Raw genomic sequence first — 25,751 nt, forward strand, 5'->3', positions numbered from 1 at the left:
TCATGGTACCTTCACGCTGCATCAAATCGTATTGACATTTTGAATAAAATTGTTGCTGTAATTGTCTAATAAAAACATTTAGATGTGACAGCAACAATTTTATTCCTCAGATAACACTTATCTGACAATGGAAAAATCAGCCCCAAGACAGTGACAGCAACCATTTTATTCCTCAGATAACATTTATCTGACCATTGACCAAAATCAGCCCTTAGAGAGTGACTCTCCTGATATCTTGATATAGCGCTGCAGTATGAATGACGATGTCCGACCGGGCTCGGCCCGCCTGCCCATATAGATTGATCTGTCCCCTGGCACCAATGCATGAATGAATGGCGTACGGTCGGGTGCAGTAAAGTGCCATTATGTCATGTTTACTATTATCTTGTCACGATGATGTGGTTAGTGGAGCTGCGGGGAATTAGTTATGTTGTCTCGGAGTTTTTAAGCGCTGCCTGGCAGAAAAGTGGTAGAATTTGAGGTGCGAGGCCTGCCTAAATGTCCAATGTCCATATTCTAAATAACTACTCGAACTTTGTTCATTTATGGCAAGACTTCATAGAGAACCTCCTTTTAACCATGTTCGTTCAAAATTGTCTCGGCTTCGATTAGGTTATTGTTATAACTATGGCTTATAATCTCACTTCTATTAATACGTTGTATTTGGATTATTTTCACTGGAGGTATACTATATGGCTTATATAGTAACACGTAGCAAGGGCCAACCTGGGTGACTATTGCCCTCCCTCATTCAGCCACAGTAGGGTACGTATCGGTCCACTGCGCCGGATTATCTGTTAGACGTAGGTACTTATTATACGCTCAAAGTACAAGTAATGGCAATCACTACAAACAGACGTTGTAGGATTATAGCTCAGATATGTAGTTATATAATTAAATTTATTATATAATTAAATACACAACAATAATGGGTAAGTTCTAGGTACCAACGTATTGTACTGGTAGATTCCTTCTCCTTGGTAAACATGAAATTTAATGTACGTCAAACCTTATTGTTTATGTTTAGTTTTGGATACCAGTGTTTCGCGATGAATGTTCGAATTGATTGTAGAAACGTCACTATTACGATTAGGAGAGCTCTTAAAAATACAGTAGTAGAGTCAGTAGTAGGTACTAAACTACTAACACTATATACTATAAAGTTTCATTACGCGAGCTCGCAGGCATCAACGGTGTTCAGGAGCCCTGTTACTGCTCACTAAACGTTTCTAAAGAGATAGTAGTTCGGTTAACCCGTGGGTGAGTAATGTGGGACGTATCTCCATCCTCACAAGCATTCATGAATACATTTTACATTATATGTAGGTAGAGAGGTTATGAATATATGTATCTCAGTTACAGAGGTAAATTTATTAAAAGTTTGATTTCAATAATTAACAAGAGTTCATTAAAACATAGTTATGGTCTCAGTTATAGAGGTAAATAAATACACTTGCTTTCTCAGTTACAGAGGTAACATTACCATTCAAATATACTTATCATAAGAATCCCATTTAAAGAGGTTTGCTTTATCTCACTAACAGAGGTAATCAAGTGCTAAAGTGCTGGGACCTCAGCAGGAGACCCAGATTTGGAGGTTTCTCACTTATCCAGGTCCCATTTATCCAGGTTTCACTGTAGTTAGTTCTAGACTAATGACTAGAGTGTTTTGCCATCCAAAGCAATCCACATTGGGGATGTAAAAATATACTCCTAAACGGAAAAGTCTAGGTTAATGACGCCGCGCCGCCGCACCGTCTGCAATATTGAAGTATACATTTAACAGTCCATCTGAATATTACTAACTAGAAAGGTAAAAAATGTTTTAAAAGTTAAATTTAATATTGGTATCGGCATTTTGTAGTCGAAACTTTTTTAATGCTCTCGAGTGTAGAATAGTTGTAATTTTTATTCATTCATTCATCCTTTAGATACATAGATAGATATAGAATTTTTTACATGACATAATTTGAATACAAATCACTGCTCCTTCTGACCTTTCTATTTCATGACGCAACACGTTTCGAAGCCGTTTCGCGGTCCTGAATAGGCAGGCAGGAAGTCCCGGGGGCTCTCGGTCTATCTCCTCATTAGCATAGCCTCGGGCCAGTTCCTGCTACTGGGTGAATGAAAATAACCAGCTCCAGCTACCTACCCACACCTACTATAATTTAGTTATACAAGTATTGTGCTGTATCCTGTAGAGAAACGTGGATTTATTATTGGGGCTGTATCTTTAATATTGATTCGTTCGGAATGAGGAAACTTGTCTGTGCTATTGTATCTATAAATTATGTCTATTAATTGTCGAAGGGGTAATCAGAGGTCACCGATTTACCTGTGTTTTTCACCAGTCTAAACAAAAATGAGATCTACTGGTCTCATTTTGATAACATGTATTTACATAGAATCACTAGATTTTGCCTTATTTAAGTCTGAAATCATTTTGAATCTTTTTGTCACACAAAATGTCGAAATTTGCTTTGTAAATCGAAAGTTCTTCATATCTATTCAGTGCCACGCATACAGGACTCACTTTATTTTATAACTTTTATTCCAATAAAGACTACGTGCACAGAATATCTTTGGCCGTGTTCTTGATCCAGTGGAAGAAGTAGCCGGTGTCCGAGTAGACGGTCATGGTGCGGGACCGCTCCAGCTCGCGGAACGAGATGAGGCCCACCTGGATGTACTTCCTCACTACCAGAGCACTGCCGGAGTCACCGCTAGGAGGTACATTAGATATTAATATAATGTATTAGCTAGCCTCCGTTTGCAGTAGGCACATAACGCTGGTATGAAAGTGTGAGTTCTGGGATGAAAATGATTAATTGAAAATGCATTGCTCAATCGTAGCGAGTGCCGCATCGGCGATGCATTGGCTGCGGCTTGTAAAAACATACAAACATTCGCTCATCATCAGCCTATAGCAGTCCACTGCTGGTCGTAGGCAAAATTTCTGTGGGGAAGAACATATTTTTTTCGCGAATATCCAAAGGTTATAGAACAAAAGTTATTTAGGTTGACCCCCTAAGTCAGTCCCCGTTGGTCCACTCGTTACGGGACACCCTAAAGTTAATGAAATTAGTCTATTATGAAAGGTAAGGAAACGGAAAATAAATACTGGAATCAGGTTCTTTCCTCAAAGGACTGGAATATTGTTTGCATCAATATTAATAGCATTTTCAACGTCCTTTCTCAGCGGTCCGACCGTGGAGTGCATGGATTACACTCTCGAGCAATGAAAAACTTCCATAGTGACATAAATATATGGGACGGAAATGTCAGGTGGAACATTATCATGCAAGTCCAATTTAAAATTAACAATAGTCCCATATAAAATAATCCACAACATCTTTTGTCATAAAAATATAAAATAATAGTACATAATTTCATCCGCGACATGCTTCGTCCATTTACAAAATAAATAAGTCAACAAACATGCTTCGTCCGGTTAAAAAGTTAAAATAGCCCGCCCCAGGACGCACCCGACCCAAAAGTTCCCATGACGCTGGCAGCATTACCACGCTGCACTGCGAGGGAGATCCTCTGCATCAAGTACGCCCCAGAGCGATTGTCATGGGCTTGTCATGTCTTGAGTGCAAAGTTACCGAGCAGTATGGTGTTCCTCCCCCGGCGGCGGCGCGTCGAGCTGCGCGCAGATGACGCCAGCGGGCAGCCCGGGCAGCGTGCGATCGCACTGCTCCCGGGAGTATATTGTGAGGTTCCCCAGCTTCTTCAGCTTGTAAGTTGATACTTGATTTAGATCCTGTAAAGGCAACGGTTGAAGGGCCTTCTATTCTATCATCCGTGGGAGTAGTAGAAATGCTTGCGCCTGCCTGCGTTGAAAGGAAGGTTTTTGTATATTCCTTTAGGTCTGAACTGCCTTCCTAAGGCTGGGACATTAACGCTAGTCTACTCGAGATGAGCAGCGACGTTTCTCACGTCGAGTTATTTTTCTAGAGTGTTGTAGGATTATAATAATGTCCTCCTAGCCGAATTTCGACTACGGCGGCCAATCTCAATTGAGATCAGCCATCTACGCAGGAGTAGATTATAGTGCCCAAGTGTGTGCGCAGTACACAGGAGCACTCTCTGTTCCATCACTCTCATAGCCCAATGGGACGGATTGACCGACACGACTGGAGAGAGCTAGGCGCAGGACCGACTGCTTTACATGCCCATCCGACAGCATGGATCGTTTCACTATTTCGGACAACAGGTGATCAGCCTTCTATGTCCTAACCAAACTTAGAACCACAATTTAGAAACACAAATTGATGGTCCCACCCGGGAATCGAACCCGGGACCTCTGGGTCATGAAGCGAAGCTTCTACCACTAGACCACAGAGGCAGTTAGTTGTAGGATTAGCCAGGATGCGTCAGACGTAAATATAGTTATAAAGTACATAATATGACATATCAAATGTAGATTCGGAAGACGCTAACTACTTTTGATGAGTATTGTTTTGAAATGGAATTGACAGAGTTCTTCAAGCCGAAACATTTGTATGAGCAAGTTCACCCATACTCACATCAACGAACCCCCACCCAGATACAATCCCCTTCTCATTGTATGGAGGGTTCTTCATCAGGATCACCCTCATCACCGTAGGTCCTAGTTTCAACTCCTCCTTCAGCTTCAATAGGCATATGTCGTTCAAAAGGCGCATCTCATTGTACTTCTCGTGACGCTTGTAGTTGGCGACCAGACGCGTCTGGCTCTTGCCCCTATCCGTATGGCCAGGCTTGGCCGCTATGTATATATGGCTGGCTTCACAGCCGTCTAGACAGTGAGCGGCGGAAAGCAGCAGCCATTGGTTGATGACGGAGGCGCCGCACATCCAGCTGTCGGTGGAGTTCGCGATCTGGCACCGGAAGCTCAGGAAGACTGAGTGTGGGAATTCCTCGATGTCGGTGTAGTCTCCGCCGACGATGCGCCGAGTCTTGCTCCTGGTGTGGGGGGTCATTAATAGCAGACTGAGGACGAGTTTGAATGGCATTTTCTTCTGGGCATTTATTGAAGTGGTTGTGAGCGTCGCAAGAATTTACTGAGGTTTAAGTGTTTGTTAGTTCGAAGTTATGAGTAGTATGATGTAGAGCAATTAATTAACTTTGGTCGTTTTGTTACGGTACGTTAAAATAAATGTTTAATGGTGCATTTCTCTCATTAATATCGTCGCAATAATTGGTAGGTCATGGTACCTTCACGCTGCATCAAATCGTGTTGACATTTTTGGATTACTTATTTATATTGTTTTTAATCTTCCTACTAGTTAATAATGATTTATGTAACATCTGCAACAAATATTTTAGTTTTTCCTTGGTTCATACACCAAACACTACTTATATTCCAAATTTAAAGCTTCTAGGTCTGCTAGAAGTGCCTTAGAATTTTTATGATCGGTGAGTGAGTGAGTGAGTGAGTGAGTCAGTGACAAAATTAAGAAACTTTGACCCGTTATAATTCTTTAACTACTGGTTCAAATTGAATGAAATTTGAAATATACCGTGTCTTTACAATGCCTGCATGGTTATTGAAAATTCAGTCTTCTAGTTTTATCCACAACGAAGTCACAGGGGGTCGAAAATGGCCTGAATTGCTTCGAGAAAAGGATGGTACGGCCTTGCCGCTGTTTTGCTCGACTTGGTGGGGGCACGGCAGTGCAGTTATATAAAAAATTAAATATTTTTAAGATTGAGATGCGTGCGTGGATAAGACTTGGTATTACATGGATCTTACAACTTTTTACCGTAGAATAACTGAGTAACCAGACTTGGTTTTTTTGACAAGTATTGTTTCATGCATACTTAACACACACGTCATTATATTCAACCACTGTTAATGAAGTTATTCGCAAATCAACGGCTGTTTGCATTACTCACGTCCTTACAGTACATAATACTGTTACAAAGAAAATTTAAAAACCTTCTGTAATATTTGGCCGGTCATTACTATAATTCTACACCATCTAGCGCGGCACGTTGCTCGTTCAGGACTATTTCTCATGCGTGCTAAATTATCCCATTTAATTACTTTCACAAAAGGATGGTCTTGGTGCATGGACTAGGAAGAAATTATCTGTAACATAAAAAACATTAAAGGCCCCATTAGACCACCTAGCTAATACCATACAGTTCCCCAGTGGGCGTGACTGTTACTAGTATAACTAGCGTGGAAGCAATTTAAACTGTATCCCAGGATAGGATACCTATTTTAATGGTATCGAAAATGCAGAATGTAAACCGTATCAAATTTCCCAGCAGTTAAATTGGACTTCTAATGATTTGCTACAATTTAGGTTGTGGAGAGAAAATACAATTTTTGTATTTATACATGTATAGTGGGATAAGTTTTTAAACCATGCATAACCTGACAGAGTTATGTAGTAACAGACAGAAGAATTGAGAACCTCATACATTTTTGAAGTCAGTTAATAAATCTAAGCTATAACTATTCAAAATTCCTTACAGCACCGGAAGCAATTAACCAATAAAACTAGAGCTCATAACTTATCGGCGTCTTGCCGCGTCAATGTTCACAGAGTATGCTGATGAACCATAGAGGAATCTGCTTTAGTATCGCACCTGTGAACATGACCAGCGGAGCGTGACCCTCGACTAGCCAGCCGTGGAGGGCCGCGCAGGTGACTGCTGACTGGTCGAGCAACTGCCGTTCCTAATTTGAATTGGTCGATAGAGTTGCAATGCAACCTCATTAGACGGGTATTGGCAGGTGACTGGCCACTGCATGTGATAGAAGAAAAAAGTTTATTGGTGACTGGCCACTAATGGACAACATTTCAAAAAACTAAAGCTGCTATAAATCGAAAACCATTTCGAGATTTAGCTCTAAAGGCCACAAAAAAAATGATTTTGTATTTTTTGGATGTATCATTTTCGAGAAAATCATAAAATAGTAAAAAAGTGCTGATGACGTCATGCATCAGGTGCGATGCATTTTGATGATCAAAGCCCATAGATTTAAAAACAAAGTAACTGTCCCTTTCATTTTTGATTGACGTTGACGTTTTATCGTGACGTTGTTGTTTATTTGGGTCATTTTCATTAATTCTGTTCTGACACTTTCTGACTATTTTTTTTATTTATTATTAAGAGATGGCCTCTATATAATATGTCCCAGAGCATGCCACCGCCTACACAGTTGAAAAAATGCTTCTGCTTATTTTTTACATGATAAGTACCTACTTTCCATCATCAGAAATATCAATGTCATTTGAAAATGACCCATTTGTTGGTTGGCATGTAAACAAAGTTTAAATGTCACTTGTCAGTGTCATTTATGTTTTTTTTCGAGACTCAGGCAATAGACAAAAATAAAAATTGAGCCTAATATGTGACGTCACTTCCGGTTTTAAAATAATTAACTTTAAAGTTAAAAATAACATGCAAAAATTTATGTATATATAAAATAAAAAAATACGGGTTCACTAATTTTCTATAAACTTTCCGAATAGCTAATAAAAATATAGGGTAAAGAAAATGAAATGTTGTCCATTGTGGTAGAAGAAATAAGTTGGTTCTGAAAATGGCGTTATACAAACTGTATGGTCAATAGCCATAGATATTATGATATGTTAAGTACATACCTTATTGCATTGCTGTGACGATGAATAGACAGCCTGGGACGCCCTGGGTAGGTAGATTAGATGCAGAAAGGCTGAGGACATCAGTGGACGATTATGAGCTGATCAAACCCTACATGGCAAGAGCGTAATATTGTTATGGCATCTAACACAAATTAAAAAAAAAATTAGTTAGACTATACCTAAATTCTAAGTAAGTACATCAGGTTTTATAATCGTCCTTAGCCAACACAGCAACATTTCGTCCTCATGGAATCTTTGTGTTCAAACTCAGTAAAATTGCACTGAACAAGCCAGTAAATGTCCAAGCACTATACTTAACTTTTCAACAAGCTACCACAATGTAGGTAATTATTGCTATCATAACACAAAAATTATGTTACGGCTTGGTAGTTCCATCTGCGATCGTCATCAAACTCATATAGTGTGGCGCTAGTGTGCACCACCGGGACCATCAGGGACAAGAAACAATTAACTATTACGATCTTTAGAGAAAATACATTTACTCTATGGCAGTACATTTGATGTTTACAGCGATATAAACCTCAGCCGTAAACCCGGTTTACGGTAGAGCGCTCTCAAATCGTATTCCATTATCTATGCTTTCTAATTTCTTAATTTGTGTTTTTTCTTACCAACGAACTAGACCGACACAGTTTTTAACCCTGCCGACTTGATTGACAGTGTTTTTCCAATTTCAGCTTTTAAAACTTCTGCGCTCATAATTTTTCCTACTCCGTCTTTCCGCTAAGCTTTCAAACCATACGTGTTCCAATTAAACATCCACCGTAATAAATAATAATTAATATTCTCAACTTTTAATTCCCATTTGCCCGTGCGGATTTTTTGTTCTTTAGCAAAAATAATTAAATACTTTTATCTAAGACGTTAGAAGCTCTTAGAGACCAAGGTAGGCGACCTGGGGACCGGCGGAGCGGAACCAAGGGGGGCATGCTCTGCTGCCTCCAACGATCAAGACCTGTAAAAATACCTAGTTAATCACACAACGCAATTTCAACTCCAACTCGTGAGCTTATGGTCTATGGTTACTTGTGGGAGGGACCACCAGTGTGATAATGACATTGGCTTCTTCCACATGGTCATATCTCACCGTTCGTTCTGGCTGGAGAGACAAGTGAATTTTAAAAATAGAAAAAGAAAAATAATATAATGACGGGGCCACGATTGTGTCGGTCGGGTACTCTGTCTTCTTTCTGCTACACAAATAATAAGCTTGGGTACCTGATTAAATACAATTAAAAAGGCTTAGATAACAACGACTTCACTTAAAGACCTACAATAAGCAACAGAATATCAGAGGGTCCTGTGTCTGATAAACGTTATCCGGTTCGCTATGCCGTTTAGGGATTTTATCGATGGACCACTGCAACCGTCTTAGATCATCATCATCTCACCGGCTGGGCATCAAACCCGGGATCCCGGCATACCAGTCAACGAACTAGTCCATGCGCTTTGCCTTTTAACAACTTAATAAAACAAATGAGCCTGACTAATAAACGTCATCCTCATCTTCAAAATGAAGTCATTAACTGCTGCCGCTACACGGGTTCGTTATCGACGTAGATAAACGTCACTATATCGTGGTTCGTCATAAATGCGGCGCTGTGTTTGGTGGACGCGCATTAAACGAGTTTATCGACGTCGATAACAGACCCGTGCCGCGACCGCTGGAGGTGTCATTAATAATTATGCATATGGCCTAGTCAATATCTGTGTCTTGTCCGTCAGGCCACTTAATGCAATCAGGAAACGACAATTGGATTAAATGACCCCACTTTACAAGTTGACTAGGGCTGCCGTCCTTATCTAGGAAGTAATAATACCTAGTACACCCAAAAAACTTACCTACTGTGAAATTTGTGTTAGGATTTATTTCAACTTGTTTTCTAGGTAGGTAAACCTAAACACTATGACTAGTAAAGATTAATAATAAAAATAAAAAAAAACACACGCACTCACGCCTTGTACTAATGTACTCCCTTGCGGGGTAGCGGGAAGATTAATAAATTTTACTAAAGTCACGATTGTAACATAAAAAAATATTATAATGCACCTACCTATACCTACCGTAAAATATCACACAAAACATTGCAAAACCGATTCCTATCATGTCCTGAACAAAAGCTATTTCTGTCTGTGCGACCCTAAATGTATTGTCTGAGTTATCAGCAGTCTTTGTTAATAGAACAATAAAATTATATCACATGTGTCACCGGGTCGCGTAATGTAGTCGACACACCGGCCAGTCTCATTGGACGAGGCAGATGCACGGGGCATCTGTAGTTCTGTACCAGTTTAGTTTTAATTCTAGCCAGCCAGCAGTGTCTTGGCAGAATCGATTAGAAAAAAAACAATCGAATTGGTGTCATAGAATTTGAATTAAGAATTCGTAGTTTTCTTTTTTCGTGACGTTGTGAAAAGTAGCGTGAATGTGGCAGTTTCTGGCTCGAAATAAGCAGGCGGCTGCCATGGTGGGGGTGTTGCTGGTGGCCGCGGTCGTAGTGATTGTTCTGAGCACCAGGGGCTCGGGGAAACCGGCTGAGGAGGCGGCCCCGGCGGAGCCCGAAGACATCAGTGAAGACCCGTTTGAGTTTTCTTGTCATAGGTGAGTGTGGATAAATGTAGATTCAATCCATGATCCAGAATTAAATTAAATTAAATATAAAACTTATTGTAGGTAGACAATATTGTACATGTAGGGTAGTTCCACAAAAGCAACATTTAGTTCAGTATGTAGTTATGTAGGTACCTACTACCACAGAGTAAATTATTTATACCCTACTACCAACGTATAAACACTGGAAAAATGCAATGCAAGTAAAAAACGCAGGTAACTACAACTACTTACCTACATACAATCAAAATATTCTTGTAATAAATTAATAAAGGTAGGTAGGTAAGTACTTAATCGTTTTAGTATTGTAGTTTTAACCGACACTTTTAGCTGTTTCCATTAATTGTAGGTATTTTTGTTTGGTCGTAGTTACGTTATCAACAGTCAATGTTTAAATGAATGAATGTGATTTTTGAGTTTAATAAAGTAAAATAGTACTCGTATCTAGATATAGCTATACTTACATATTTTATGTAAAAAGTTAAGTGAGTGTATGGTGCTGAATTAGTGAAGTAGTGCCAACGACCTATCACACCGTGTTGCAACTTTGCTCTACATAAATTGATAGGCGCTTTACATTGTCCTCAGCCTACCATCGGATGACCGCTTCATGCCATCCATAGGAAATGGCCACATCGCTACCAACATATTCAGTGATACCGTTTACATGAATGGTCTCTACAACGGAAAACACGGCGAGAGCAGAAGAGCCAGAATCCCCGGCTATGCCAACGTCAGGCTAAACTCCACCTTGACACATCACCCTTACAGTCCAATATACAGCCTTGACACACGGGATGGAGTATTTAAGGTTAGGGTGGACAGGGAACGGTCTATCGTCAGCCAGAAGATCTACGCTCATCGGTTTTATACCCGCGCCATTGTCAACCAAATTGAAGTTATTTCGAAACCTCATGCTGGTGAGTAGGACACTCACTATTTGCTTATAATACATCATTCTACGGAAGCCTTCGAACTACGTCACATATTATACAGTTTGCTAATGCCACAGGGTAGTCAATAATGTCTGATGAAGGTTAGGTGGCCAAGCATTGGATGCACACCACAAAGCGCATGCACACTTCACACGAAAGAAAAAAAACTACTAACTTACTTTAAACCCATAACTTCTCATTGGATAATAACTACATAATATACTGAATGCGCCATTGGCTAATTGAAATACACACACACACACACACGCACTCACGCCTTGTACTAATGTACTCCCTTGCGGGGTAGGCAGAGGTGCATTGCTGCACCCACTTTTCGCCAGAGTGTTATGTTAGTCCCAATGTAATAGTGGGCGGGCCTATTGCCATTTTACGGGCACATCCAAGACCCGAGAACAAATATCTGTGTTTAAACAAATATCTGCCCCAGCCGGGAATCGAACCCGGGACCATCGGCTCAGTAGTCAGGGTCACTAACCACTACGCCATTCGGTCGTCTTAATACACTCACGAGCAATTAAAAAGTTCCACCAGCCATTGACGTTCCATATGTAACTGGAACTTTTTCATTGCCCGTGAGTGTAACTATTATAAATTATAACACCACCCTGACTTCCAGACCCCAACTTCTCCCACCACGAGATCTGGATCGCGGTGAAGCTGATGCCCGGGGCGGCCAGCGCGGACCTCGACCTGCAGGACCCTGTCGCTGAGATCATCCACGGACGGCAGGTGTGGTCCGCGTGCGGACAGACCAAGGTTAGGAGGAGTAATAAGCCATGTTATTGTTAATGAGTCACTATGTGGTGTCATGTCATAAGCCTATCTGGCCATGTAGCACGGCGCGCTATTAAGACGCGACAAAAGTGCTCCGTCGCACTCGCTCTTGAGGCTGCGCGAAGTGAGTGAGCGCGATGCAAAACTCTTGACACGTCTTAAATGCGCCCCGTACTAGCCCTTCAGAAAGCCTAGCTAAGGGCGCAAGACGCGCTGTTCTAGACGTGACAAGAGTTTTGCGTCGCGCGCACTTACATCGCGCAGCTTCGAGAGCAAGTGCGACGGATAACTTTTGTCACGTTTTGCGCCCCGGTGCTAGCCTTTACAGATTAATTTTCAGTCATTATTGACGAACTGATCTCTGTTATGGCAACTGTTTTTCTGTTTAGTCTAGGGGTAATTTCTGAATGGCGGAAACATAAAGCGGAAACTTTCAGGAATCTTCTTCGTTTCTTCAAACTTAACACGTTCCCATACTCACACAGGAATCAGAAGACCCAATATACCAGCCCACACCAGTATCAGTATGTGCGTACTGGACGTCAGTACCAGACCACCTGGTGGTGCCGCCGCACGGCTCCCGGGTCTTCACCTTCGCCATGACCGCTGATAAGAACAAGACCGTGGCTAGGACGGAGATGGAGGAAGGTGAGATATTTAGTGCTGAGTTTTGAGGTTAGGTGCTAACATTTTGTAGGGAGTGATCTGGTAATGCCTGGATATTTTAAATAACCTACATTATGACTTCCGGTGATAATATTATTAAAAAGCAATATAACAATAGTCGTCCCAAGAAGCGAAGCCATAGCCTTTTATATCCATCTAGTGTCTCATCGTCAATTATTATGGTCATTAAAAAAATGTGCTCTTCTTCAACACCAAGTTTAACACCCACGTTTTTAGTTTATTCGGCAGTATACTAGGTTCACTGATACTCTGAGCATGCATTGTTGCTTGGATACAGTTAATTCAGTTAGGTTGTTAAATTAAGAAATTTTATAAGTACCAAACTTTGTTCATGCAACTAGCCGTCGACTAATTAAGTAAAATTGAGTACAATGAGGAGGTAAAGTTACATGTGTCGATAGTGTTGCAGGCGGACGGCGCGGCGCTGTTCAGGAGCCACGTGGAGCACTGGCATCGACTGTACCAGCAGGCCGGCATGGAGATTGAGGGGAACTTGGGATTGGTATGACAAATATTCATCATCACCCGTAATCATTTACTGCTTGACGTAGGCCTCTGACAAGGAGCGCCACTAGGAACACACTTATTCAAGTCTATGACCCTATTGATTAAAATGTTGCTAAATTGGAAAAGGGGTAGGTATGGTTAGGTAACCGTAAGGGGTTATTCGCTCGTTCTAAATAGAATGTAGCGATTAATAATGAGCTTCTCTTTCGGTCCTTGAAAATCCTATTAATATTATTCAACACATAATATAAAATAAGTAGTATACCTACTAGATGGCAATTCCATGCGAAAATTAAGACGAGTTTGGAAGTTAATGTTGTCAGTGTGTGTGTACCTAAGTATTTCTCTAAACGTCTTCCGGCTTTATAGATGAAATGAAAGTTCAATATAATTTATTACTATAACCAATCTACCATAGAATGCTATCAAAGTTGCTTCTCTTTGATTTGTATAGTTAAGTTTAAGTTTCATTTACCATTTCATATCAGTTGTACTGTATACGGGACACAAATTGACAGTAAATTTCGATTAAGAGGGCTTTTAAACGAAGCATAAATCTATTCTGATATTGCAAATATCTAATCTACCGCTACTTCACAATACGATGTCGTTAAGTCAGATTAAATTCAAAGTAAATTTTCAATACATAGGTACTTACTGAAAATGAGTAGTGGTACTTAAAAGGTTTTTCCTGTGACCATTTAGGTGCTATATAAATGGACATATACTGAGTGTAACGTTGTGTTTAGGTAGTGAGCCGATGTACTAAATAAAATATTAAACAGCTAGCTGTTCCAAGAAAACTATCCATTAAATGAACCCTCCAATAAATAAAACCATCTATTGAAATCGGCTCCACTGTTTCTGAGCCACATTGCTACAAACAGAAATACCACGGTCAATCAAACAACACTGCTCTTTATACGTTAAAAAACAAGAAAGCATCACTTAAGTGTTCCATTCCACTATTTCCAGTCGAAGATAGTGAACGGCATCTGGTACTACTTCCTGAGCTCGCTGCCTTCAGAGGAGTCTCACCAGCAGCAGGACCGGTTCTACGGACTCAACCCCACCGGCCTGGCCAGGGGAGGCTCATTCGATGATTATGAAGGTAGGTACTTAAAACTAGCTATAATTAATAATAGGAAATATTCATGGATATTATAAACAAAGTGTTACCAAAAATCTGTATGACATCTCGCTCCAGTCGGTAACGATAACGTAATATACCTACAAACTCCAGTGAACCATATATCGAATATTACTCGTGATTCGCACACCTGTATACTTCAATCATCATCACCGTCTGCCGGCAATAATTCCAGCTAAACATAAGCTTCTAACTAGCTTCTAACCAGGCAGCGTCACCACTAGAAAACTCCGTCACGTAAACCGATTCTTTAGATGAATAAACCTCTTCTTCCAACACCCATTCACCCAAGACCCCCAATCCTCTGCAGGCCACAACTTCTGGGACACGGAAATCTGGATGTTCCCGTCGCTGCTGCTGCTGTACCCTCACTACGGGCGCCTGCTGCTGCAGTACCGCCTCGACACGGCGCACGTGGCCGCCGACCTCGCGCGCCGCACCGGGGATAAGGGGTACAGGTATGATTATGGTGTGCAGTGGTTTATGAAAAGAAGCAATACTAATCTGGCCAGGCTCACCGGGTATGTTCGCACCGCCCCGCCCCGCCGTCGCTCCGCCTATCGCAAGTTTCGTACCCCCAGACTTAAGGGTACCTACTGGTATGACTGTGTGTGGTAGTTTATGGAATGGAGCAAAACTAATATTGTGGGGATACCGTGACTGGTTGCGTAGTCTCTTGATTTACATGAGCACCAACCAATGTATTAAAGCAACAGAAATCATGATTCATGCCTGTGTCGCTAGAAATCATAGCATAACAAGTACTAGTACTCGTTATTCTATGCTATCAATCTAAGCAACACAGGCATGAATCATGGCTTTTTTGCAGCCCTTCAATATAATTTCCCTTACCTTTGTCTCTAGCCTAAAGGTCCTTCAAAACCGTAATGGTTACCGATCGACTAACTTAAATAGGCTGGTGGTATAGGTGTACGTAATAAAATAATACTTACCTTCTTTCTGGCATGGCACAGCAGAACGAACCAAACGTACCCATTTCCACCGTATCACGGTATATTTACCACATGACCTACTTCTTCCTCCACCAGATTCCCATGGGAGAGCGCGTTCACGGGCAGCGAGGTGACGCAGCCGTGCTGCCCCGAGGTGGCGCAGTACGAGCAGCACGTCACGGGATGCGTCTCCTTCGCGGCGCGGCAGTACCTGGCCGTGACTAGGGATGAGGACTGGCTGAAGGTATGTGTGGGTAGGGTTCTATTATAATAATATATTGTCTGGGGGTGTAAGTACCTGCACCAGGCTCTGGTTGGGTTGGGAGCCGTGTGGTGTATGGAGGGTCTTTTGATGGTGGACGATGGTGGTTTGATGATGATGTGGCGAAATTTATTAAACCGGTCCAAAGCCGAGCTGCCATAAGAGGTGGAACTCTCATTTTACTGGACCAGTTTGGGATATCAGTAAAATTAAACGGCTAAACAGATTTCTGCCTAGACTTTATTCATTATTTTCTCCGTGAAGGTGTTCTACCTTTGTTTCTGAATGATTCTCCTCTGTTTCCAGAATGGAGGATGTTCATTGGTGACCAACATAGCTGATTTCTGGGCCTCCCGAGCCGTCATAAACTACACGACTGGACTTTTCGATATCGCAAGTAAGCTACTTATACCTACCTCTACCTATGTATTCATAATTTTATATTGGTATTATTATGTCAATGTTATAAATCATATCAGCATTTATTAACAGAATAAGTAAAGCCTTTCGTAGTACTGACACATTGAAAATTCTTTATTTTGCCTACGTTAGATCATTACTAGATTTTAGCTGTATAATTTGGAGTCCGAATTATGATGTACACATACAACGAATCGAAAAAGTTCAAAAAAAGTTTATTAAAATTCTTAATTATCGTAACAATATAAATAATATATCCTACGAATACTCACTTAAAAAATACAACCTACTTTCTTTAAAAAACCGCCGTGTACAATTTGATTTAGCTTATCTATACAAAATACTGAACAATATGATTGATTCCCCAACACTATTATCCAAAGTTACCTTTGTTGCCCGTAGACGAGTGCCCGCCAGGTCCTCTCGTGCCCTGAACCTGTTTGAGCCACCTCGCTTCACCAAAAACTACACTCTTAATCACTTTATACCGAGATCACTAAATACCTACAATAAACAATTCTTAGATTTAGACCTCTTCAATGTATCCTTACAAAGCTTCAAGCATAAACTATACATGCTATTATGTAACAAAAATTATACCGTAACCTCTTAAATGTACCTAACTATATAACATTACTTGTGTGTTAATTTGTAATAAAAGCTGCATAGGATCCTAATAACTTCCCTACTATGTAGGGTAAAAGGGGTAGTAACTGGCCACTTAAGCACCTTGGCCACTTTACGTGTGTGCTCCATCTAAATGCATGATCCGATTTAGGTGATTTATATATCTAATGATTCACTAGATCCTGTTGATTGTTTTTTTGATCAATTTAATAATCAATAAGAACTATTTATTTAAATATCTTTATTTAAATGAAAAGTATCACTTTTGTGTAGTAACTGGCCATAAATTTTAGTAACTGGCCCTCTTATTTTGCAGTAACTGGCCACCTAATATAATTAATTAAAATGACAAGTTTTAACCTTATAACTACTGCAAACATTATAAAAAACCTATTACAATTAATGTGTTATGACGTAGTTAATGTGTTAACACTTAATAATGAGAAATATCTAATATTTCTTAACAAATAAACAGTTCATCATCATCATCACGTCCCCACCTGCTGGGGCACGGGTTTCCTTCCAATGAAGGAAGGATTTTCTAACAAAATTTAATATAAAAACAAAAATACTTCTACAATTCAATACTCCTTCAATGTAATTAGTGTAACAACGTCACAATTCACATATTATTATGAAAAAAAATAAGTTTCTTATCTATAAATCATCACAAATCTTTATTAACAATCATATTGAATTATTTCAAGTTTATATTAAGTCAAATCCTTAAATCTTAGCTTCTTCTTGAACTAATTTTAAGATTGTATAAAATACAACTTGCTACATACAACGCACGGACACTGAGAGAGGACGAGAAGATGATGTAACACGAGGTAGAGCTGGGCAAAAAAATAAGGACATCTTAGGGCTATCGGAGAGCGGTGGTAGCTCAGTCGGGTAAGCGCCCGCTTCTCACGCCAGAGATGCGGATTCGAATCCCGGTGCTGACATGTACCAATTAGTTCTTTTAACTTAACTACAATGTATACCATCACTCTTACGGTGAAGGAAAACATCGTGAGGAAACCTGCATGTCTAGATTTTGCACATCTAGATATGTGAACCCACCAACCCGCAGTGGAATGCCAGCATGGAGGGAAATGGTCCAAGCTAAGAAAGACAGTTTAGACCTTGGGGTTATGCACAAAGGTTCCATTCGAGAGAGCCAGGTGCAGGCACTGACACCCCCACACAGAATATAATAGAATAGGGCTATCGGAAATCCTTAGAGAGGGACACGATGACCCTGAAGTCTGGCCACATGCTCTACCATCGGGAGGGTAACCAACTGTCCCAAGGTGGCATAGGATTTCTTGTCAACAAGATCCTTGTCAACAAGTTAGTGGAGATCAGTAGTGTGTCGAATCGGGTAGCGTACCTTGTACTTAAACTAACCGAGAGGGATTCCTTGAAGGTCGTACAGGTATATGCACCAACCTCGACACACTCTGACTCAGAAGTCGAAGCAGTATAGTTACGAAGATATCTCTAGGGCTATCAAGTGTACTGCTAAGACCCAATACACCATTGTGATGGGGGACTTCAACGCCAAAGTGGGAGTACAAGAATGCAAAGAATTGAGGGCTTTAGTAGCAGAAATCGGAGAGGGCAAATTCTTGTTGACTTCCTCGAATGAGACAGACCAGAATGGGCTGTACTTGATGAATTCTTTCTATGAGAAACATCCCCGGAGGAAGTGAACATGGTCAAGCCCCGATGGTGTAGGACGAAAAATGAAATCAACTTCATTATGACTGACAAGCGGCACATATCCAGAGATGCCTCAGTGATTTACACAATATGATTTATACATTTTAAACTGGGAGTGATCACCGACTTCTTGGAGGCACTCTGAATATCAACTTCAAACTGGAGAGAAGACTGATGAAGCAGGCCCTTCGTCCCACGCTGCACCAAATTGAAGTTGGAATGGCAACTCCAGCTTCCAAAGAGAATAACAGAGCCGATTCAAATCGCTGCTAACCACTACGGATATTGACGAGGATACAGTCCAAATGAAAGAGGCTGAAGGATGAAGGCTGTTTGTCGGCTGGGCTACCATTATCCTGAAGAGATTTTAGCATATATCCTGAAACATAAAATATTTTGCAGTAACTGGCCATGTAGTAACTGGCCACTAGAATACCTATGCCAGTTACTACTAAATATTGAACGATTTTTACAAAATTTTTACCACAGAAAATGCTATTTAAATCCAAGGTAATAAGCTGTATTTTAAGTTAATTTATTTGCAAGTAGCAAATTGGGGTAACTGGCATAGGGGGGCCAGTTACTAAAAATACTATAAAACAGGAACCAGTAACTGGCCAAGTCGAAAAATGCAATAAAAAATCAAATCAAGGATTAAATCAGTACAAATTATAATTGCTTACCTCAAAATCTATCGTTGTCACTATTTAAAGTCACTCACAGAAGCTGGGGACAAAAAATATCGCCTCTCGAAATAATGTCTTCGCTTAACGTTTTCTTAGCGCACAACCATTTTAACAGACGCACTGTCGCCGACTGTCAGAAAATTGCGGGTATTTTGAAGACCAATCCTTCAAGCGGAGTGAGTGTGAACTAAAATGAACGACAACTTACTAGTGGTTAGTGTCAAGCTGTAACAGATGGCGTGCTGTCATCGTATTTCTTATTTTAGGCGAATGAAAAGCTGTGTGGCCAGTTATTGGGGGTGGCCAATTTCACCACTGTTTACCCTATTTGTAGTGCCATTTACTTTGTTTATGTACCTTTTATTATTCACTTACTACATAGGTAAATACAAAAATTAAATGCAGTCTATTTAATTAAGTATATCCTGTTTGATGGCTTACCTTACCGATCCCAAGATTAGAACTTAGTAATAATCGTAGGGTCAGACAGGACAACTTACAAAGTACAAAATGTAATTTTTCATTAATACCTGAACACCCTGTTTGATGGTTTACTTATTCTTAAATACCGAACCCAAGACTATAATTATTTATATTGAATCGTAGGGTCAAACAGGGTTACCTTCAATAGGTATTTACTAATTACCTGCCTTCATTCCTCAACAAAAAAGAAAATAACACAAATCTGTTTCAACTGTTAACTGTAACTGTACCTACCTGTTAAAATATATTGTACCCACTTTCATACTTGTAAGGTTGTAAGTAATGATAATTATTATAATCGTGCCCATTCAGACGAAGCAGACACAGAAAAGTTGTAGGTAAAACCATAGTATAAATATATGTACCTATTTGAGTTCATAGAATCCTCATAATTTTTTGTGTTACCTATTAATACGTTATGGACATAAAACTTACACTTAAATTACTCTGCATACATATAATAAATTACACCAACCTACAACCTAGTAACTTTAATTCTACCTCATAAAGAACTCATCACATACTGACTAATTTAATCATTATTGTATGTTGCTAAAGGTTAGAATTGCTTGTATCTTTCATCTTATTCTCTTTATGAACTAACTATTGTTTGTCACTTAGCTACCTACTTGCTTTACTATCGTTATTGAGAATAGATAACGTTATGTCTGCCTTTTCAATATGAGTATCTTTCATATACCTACCTACATACCTACTCAAGATTATAATTATCTACTAGTATTCTTATAGCTAGTTGCTAACAAACACTTTAGGTTTGTAATTGCCCAAGTACTTTCAAACTTTACTTTAAAATGGAACTAATAAGATTTATATCACGCATTGTGTGTAAGATTTGTATCGCACGGCTTTAACCGTCATAGTAAAGTTCCTATAACTTTGTGGTAAAATAAATAATAATTATAGACAATACCATGTACTAACTGGCTATACATACATTGTCTTAGTAGGTATGCACGCTCCGGTGTTAGTTGTAACCGGTTACCGGGCCTGATATACTTAGTCGTATTTTTGTATACTACCCTCCTAATATATTAAGCATAATTATGTATAAGAATGTATAACTATGTACACTTGAACATTTTTCTTTTATAGTAAAGCTAATGAACGACATACTGTTTAGCTTAACTGTCTGATAAATTATGTACTTACTTAAGTAACCCTAAATGCTCTAAATGAAAGACTATTTAGTAATTAATATTCGGCTCTTTTTGGTCTGTAATAGTTTATTAGAGATAACTAGCATAGTATATGTCTTGTAATGACTGTTTGTAGCCAAAATAAAGAAAATAAATAAATAATAAAATCATGATTAGGATGATTGATGATGCCAGTGAATATGAAATCTAGAGATGGCGGCATGAAATAGTCTCATACTCATTGCCATAGCTTACCCATCCCGATCTATTAAATTTTGCCACTTTATTAAACGGGTGATTTAAGAGAGCCCTCAACGAAGATATGAAAATTAATTTAAACAGTAGGTAATTCTTATATTTATATCTACCAAAATATTTTCTTATCCTCAGATGTGATGGGGCCAGACGAGGATCACTTCAACATCACTAACTCCGCGTTCACTAACGTTGTTGCCGGATACTCACTATATTTAGCTCAGTAAGTTCAATTAACAAGCTAAGTATAACTACATATAATAACTATTAAGAACATACAAAGTAACTAGTTGATTCTTATCCAATTGAGTAGAAGCTAATCATCATTAAGTATTGTATGCTTTATAATCTTTTAGCTATCCGGATACTTAGTGGAAATAATTTATTATGATATTATACAGGTAAACCCGATATTTTTAACCAGCAGAATATGTTGTGGAACTTTGCTATGACAACAAACAAAGGCGCTTAAAACATACGAGTACCCCTTTTTAACATATTGATTTTAAACCGCCGAAACTTTCATGTTTAAATGATTATTTACAGGTATAATAATAAACTCAATTGTTGTATGTAACTTACATACCTAATACTTATTGTTTTTTTTATATGATTACTTATTATATAAGATTTTAGAATAGTTGCCGCTAGAGGCGCCACTTTCCATTCAATAACATAAAACAGAAAACTCACAATACACTTCCAATCAAAACCACTTCCAGGTACGTATCCTGCCTCTGCAAATCCTACTACCTGACAAAGAACCCGGACCACTGGGCGGACATAGCGTGGAGCTTGGCCCTTCCCTACGACGAGACTTTGGACTACCATCCCCAGTTCTCAGGGTACACACGACCGGAGAAGATCAAGCAAGCTGATGTAGTGTTACTGGGGTACCCACTGCAGTATGCTATGAATGAGTGAGTAACTACGTAGTGTTTTCTTTATAGGTACTTACCTATGTAACCTATGTAAGTAGATATTGGTGCCAGCGCCAGCTATTTGGAAAGTGCTATGATCATCATTATAAACACACAGTCACTTCTGGAAGCAAGTAACTATACTTACTATATAACTAAGCATAGTCAGGTACTTGCTTAGCTACTCTACTGAGTTGACTTTCAACCTTCATCAGCGTACCTTCATTAGCGTACCTAACTATCTATCTATCGCCTCATTAACATTTGCCAATCTCTCATTGCCCGAGTTCTGAAAACTTATCTTTACCTCTCCATCTCTCCCCAGATCGACCCGTCGCAACGACCTGGAATACTACTCGTCAGTGACCCGCGACTCCGGCCCCGCCATGACGTGGAGCATGCACGCGGTGGCGCTGCTTCAGCTCAATGAGAGCGCTGAAGAAGCACTGCGGGCCAGCCATGAGGGCTACGTGCGGGAGCCGTTCAAGGTACCATACCTATACCTACTGCATGGTTATGCTCTCCTGGTACTTCGGCGACAGACTATTCTGTTTACTCTAGCCGTCTAGTTCAAAGACGCGTTCAAGGTACCTACTGTATTCTGCGCTCCTGGTACCTGATGCCAGAATGCCACTAAATATGCCGTAGTTACGAGGAGTAAGGTCTCGGAATGCTGCACGTGGAGTATGCACGCCGTGGCGCGGCTGCAGCTCAACGAGAGCGCTGAAGAAGCACTGAGGAACAGCCACGAGGGCTACGTGCGGGAGCCGTTCAAGGTATCTGTTGGATGATTATGCTCTGCTGGTACTTCTAGTAGATAATATCATGTTCACTGCACCTGGAGATCTTCTGCAAGTCTTTTAAAGACACGCCACTCTGTATGTGGGAGTCTATCGTAATCAAGGAAAGTAGTAAGTTGGAGTCTCTACCGAGATTCATTGTATTTCAAACGAACTTGGCAAGCAACCAGCCACCACTACTCTATGATTCATGAAAACATGCGTACAAACCACACATACAATAATTTCGCAACCACTAACACGAAGCAGAGTGGCGCAGTGGAAGCGTGCTGGGCCCATAACCCAGAGGTCCGTGGATCGAAACCACGCTCTGCTAGAAAATCTTTTTGTATTTTTTTTCATGAATTTAAAGCATTTTGCATTTGAAAGTTTTTATTAAACTATAAAATAACTAACAAGTAACTTATAACTACTTTGGTATTTACACTTGGTCACCTATTATTGTAAAAAAAAATGTTGAAATTTTATCATGCTACACGGATTCACTGCTACCTAATTATTACGTATATAGGTACAGTGGCCTGCGCCTAAAAGTATACAGGCGGAGTTTTTAAAATAGCGATCACTGATGATGAAGGGACCAGCTGTTATAAATCCGGGGACGTGTTGTGTGTGATGTGTGTAGCAGTGGTGTTTATGTGGATGTGCTTGAGCAGCATGTGAGCTTGAGATCGCTTTAAAAACTCCGCCTGTATACTTTTAGGCGCAGGGCACCGTATACCTACCCGTAAACCCAAGGTATTTTTTTAACTACGTTACTACCCTGTAACAAACTGTACTTATATCCAACAACCCGCAGGTCTGGAGCGAGCTCCGGCGCCCGGGCGTTGGTGCAGTCAACTTCCACACGGGCATGGGCGGCTTGCTGCAGGCCCTCGCCTTCGGGTACGCGGGGCTGAGGGTGCACCTGGACCGCCTGGAGATCAGGAAACCACAGCTGCCCCCGGGTAGTAGCGGGTTTAGGATTAGAGGTAGGTGGAATCACGAGTGTTCACGAGTTATGAGGAATCGAAGTGAACATCGATTGTACTCGTAATCTCTGGTCGCTTTAGCTAAGGTTATAAGGACGTCGGTCACATGATCAAGATTATTTTCCTTGCTGAAAATCTGTAATACTTACCGATTATTATTTTGATGGTAGGTAATTTATCGTCGTTTTAATTTTGTTGTAGAGGGCGCCACCGTACTACATAGTACTTTCATTTAATTTATATCTCAAGGGAAATATAATAGGTACTGCCCAACCTAATCAATGGTTTGATTACAAGACTGAACAGACTCTGCTTTAATTATATTACCTAGGTTTTAATCTACTCTACCATTCTTATGTAGATTCTAACAGATAGTTGATTTCACTGCATTTCTAACTCTTTCAGGCATAAAATACCTCGGCGCCAACCTGACGCTGAGCATCAGCGAGGAGCAGACGACCCTGGCGGTGGACGCGGCCGGCGACGCCTGGCCGCTGACCTTCGTGGGGGGCGGCCACAACGTCACCCGCCTGTCGCCGGGAATGACTTGTAAGTGTCATCAGCTGATGATACACTCACGTGCAATGAAAAAGTTCCACCTGCCATTTACGGTCAATATGCCACTGGAACTTTTCATTGCCCGTGAGTGTAATATACCACGCCCCTTAGAGTACCTAATAATTGTCACGCCCGCGCTGAGCGAGCGAGCTAAGGGGCATACCTACTTCGGTTTGGGCAGCGAGCTACGACTAGAAAGACGCATGTTGAGAAGCGTGGCAACGCGTGGTAAAGCTATTATGAAAAACGAACTAAGTTTTCAAAATTAATTACTTATTTATAAATATTTTCAGTAACGCTGACTGGTGAAGGACCATTCGTCATTCGACCGTCGCCGTGGAAGGACTGCCGGTTGCCTCTAGACATCATCGGAAACAATTACTTAAGACCTATTGGCACGTAGATCAAGTGAAATGACAAAAGTTGACGTTAATTTATGAATTAGAAACCAAAGTGGTAAAAAAATAAAGAATCATTATTATTTGCGAAGAGATAACAGGACGATGCCATATGGAATATTAATTACTTACTTACCTATTACATACATATTAAGTAAGTAATATAATTATATGTAAATAAAATAGTTAAGAGTAATAAAACTTAGGTAATTTACTAGTAAAAAAACAGTTAATGATATAATGTTTATTTATTTTGTACTGTAAACGAAGTGTTTTGTATATTTTAATAAAATACCTACATTTCTATACAATTGAGCACCACATAATTATATTATATCTTATATCTAAATGAACCATTAAAATAAATAACAAAGTACCTTCTAATAATCACAATACACAAAAATGTATCTAACTAAAGGTACGCTAATATTAAATAAAATATTACACTGCCGGGCAATGAAATAGTTCCACTGATATAACACCAAATTACTCCTAAACGGAAAATGCTAGCTTAATGACGCCTTCTGCAATATTGGAGCATGTTTAATTGCGCTTCAGAATATTCCCATGTAAAAACTTAAATATTGTAATATAAAATAAAATAAAATGTTTAAAAAAAATGGGACATTTGGCAAATTAAACAAAATGACTAATTATGCGTTTATTAGGTGTAAACATGGTATTTTGATAACTCAGTACTTGGTATTTCCTCCATGGGCTCTCAATACAGCTTCTACGCGATTGGACGTGCTGAATACCAGATTCTTCAGCATATGCTGAGGAATGTTCTCCCATTCTTTGATGAGCGCGTCTTTCAAGCCACGAAGTGTAATTGGAGGTGGAACTCGGTCTCCACAGGTCTGTCGAGCTCGTCCCAAGCATGCTCAATGGGATTCAAATCGGAGCTCCTTGCTGGCCACTCCATTTTGTGGATTCCTACGTCATAAAGATACTCATTTACAACTTGAGCAGTGTGCACCCGTGCATTATCGTTCATGAACATTACAGTCTCGCACATATTGGCCAAAAACGGACCAGCATGTTCATTGAGGACCTCACTGATGTATTTCACAGTAGTTAGGTTCCCGTTTTCGATTGGAACTAACGCTGTTCGACCCTCTGCAGAGATCCCGCCCACACGTAAAAGCAGCCTCCGCCGTGTGCCACTTTTTCTTCAAAACATACTTGTGAAAAATGTTCTCCTGGTTGTAGGTATTCTCGTTTCCTCCCATCAT

The 25,751-nt window shown here is 40.1% G+C and overlaps 2 protein-coding genes and 1 non-coding gene across 3 annotated transcripts; 2 read left to right on the forward strand and 1 right to left on the reverse strand.

Moving 5' to 3' along the window:
- Positions 1-2,566: 2,566 nt before the first annotated feature.
- LOC119694467 (hypodermin-B-like) lies at positions 2,567-4,970 on the reverse strand. The gene is made up of 3 exons (XM_038120871.2): positions 4,536-4,970; positions 3,612-3,769; positions 2,567-2,726 (listed from the first exon to the last, which is right to left on the reverse strand). The coding sequence occupies exons 1-3, from the start codon at positions 4,968-4,970 to the stop codon at positions 2,567-2,569; spliced, it is 753 nt and encodes a 250-aa protein (XP_037976799.2).
- Positions 4,971-9,846: 4,876 nt separating this feature from the next.
- Positions 9,847-24,573, forward strand: LOC105386635 (protein-glucosylgalactosylhydroxylysine glucosidase). Its single transcript, XM_048628388.1, has 15 exons — positions 9,847-10,233; positions 10,831-11,162; positions 11,815-11,954; positions 12,458-12,620; positions 13,061-13,161; positions 14,142-14,277; positions 14,627-14,774; positions 15,366-15,513; positions 15,838-15,928; positions 21,005-21,092; positions 21,592-21,789; positions 22,115-22,277; positions 23,389-23,560; positions 23,966-24,109; positions 24,412-24,573. The coding sequence occupies exons 1-15, from the start codon at positions 10,058-10,060 to the stop codon at positions 24,519-24,521; spliced, it is 2,310 nt and encodes a 769-aa protein (XP_048484345.1). The 5' UTR covers positions 9,847-10,057; the 3' UTR covers positions 24,522-24,573.
- On the forward strand, positions 22,834-22,905 carry Trnam-cau. The gene has a single exon. It is a non-coding gene; the product is annotated as a tRNA-Met (tRNA).
- Positions 24,574-25,751: the final 1,178 nt, after the last annotated feature.

This window comes from Plutella xylostella, chromosome 4 (genome assembly GCF_932276165.1).
Source record: "Plutella xylostella chromosome 4, ilPluXylo3.1, whole genome shotgun sequence".
Classification (NCBI taxonomy): Eukaryota; Metazoa; Arthropoda; class Insecta; order Lepidoptera; family Plutellidae; genus Plutella; species Plutella xylostella.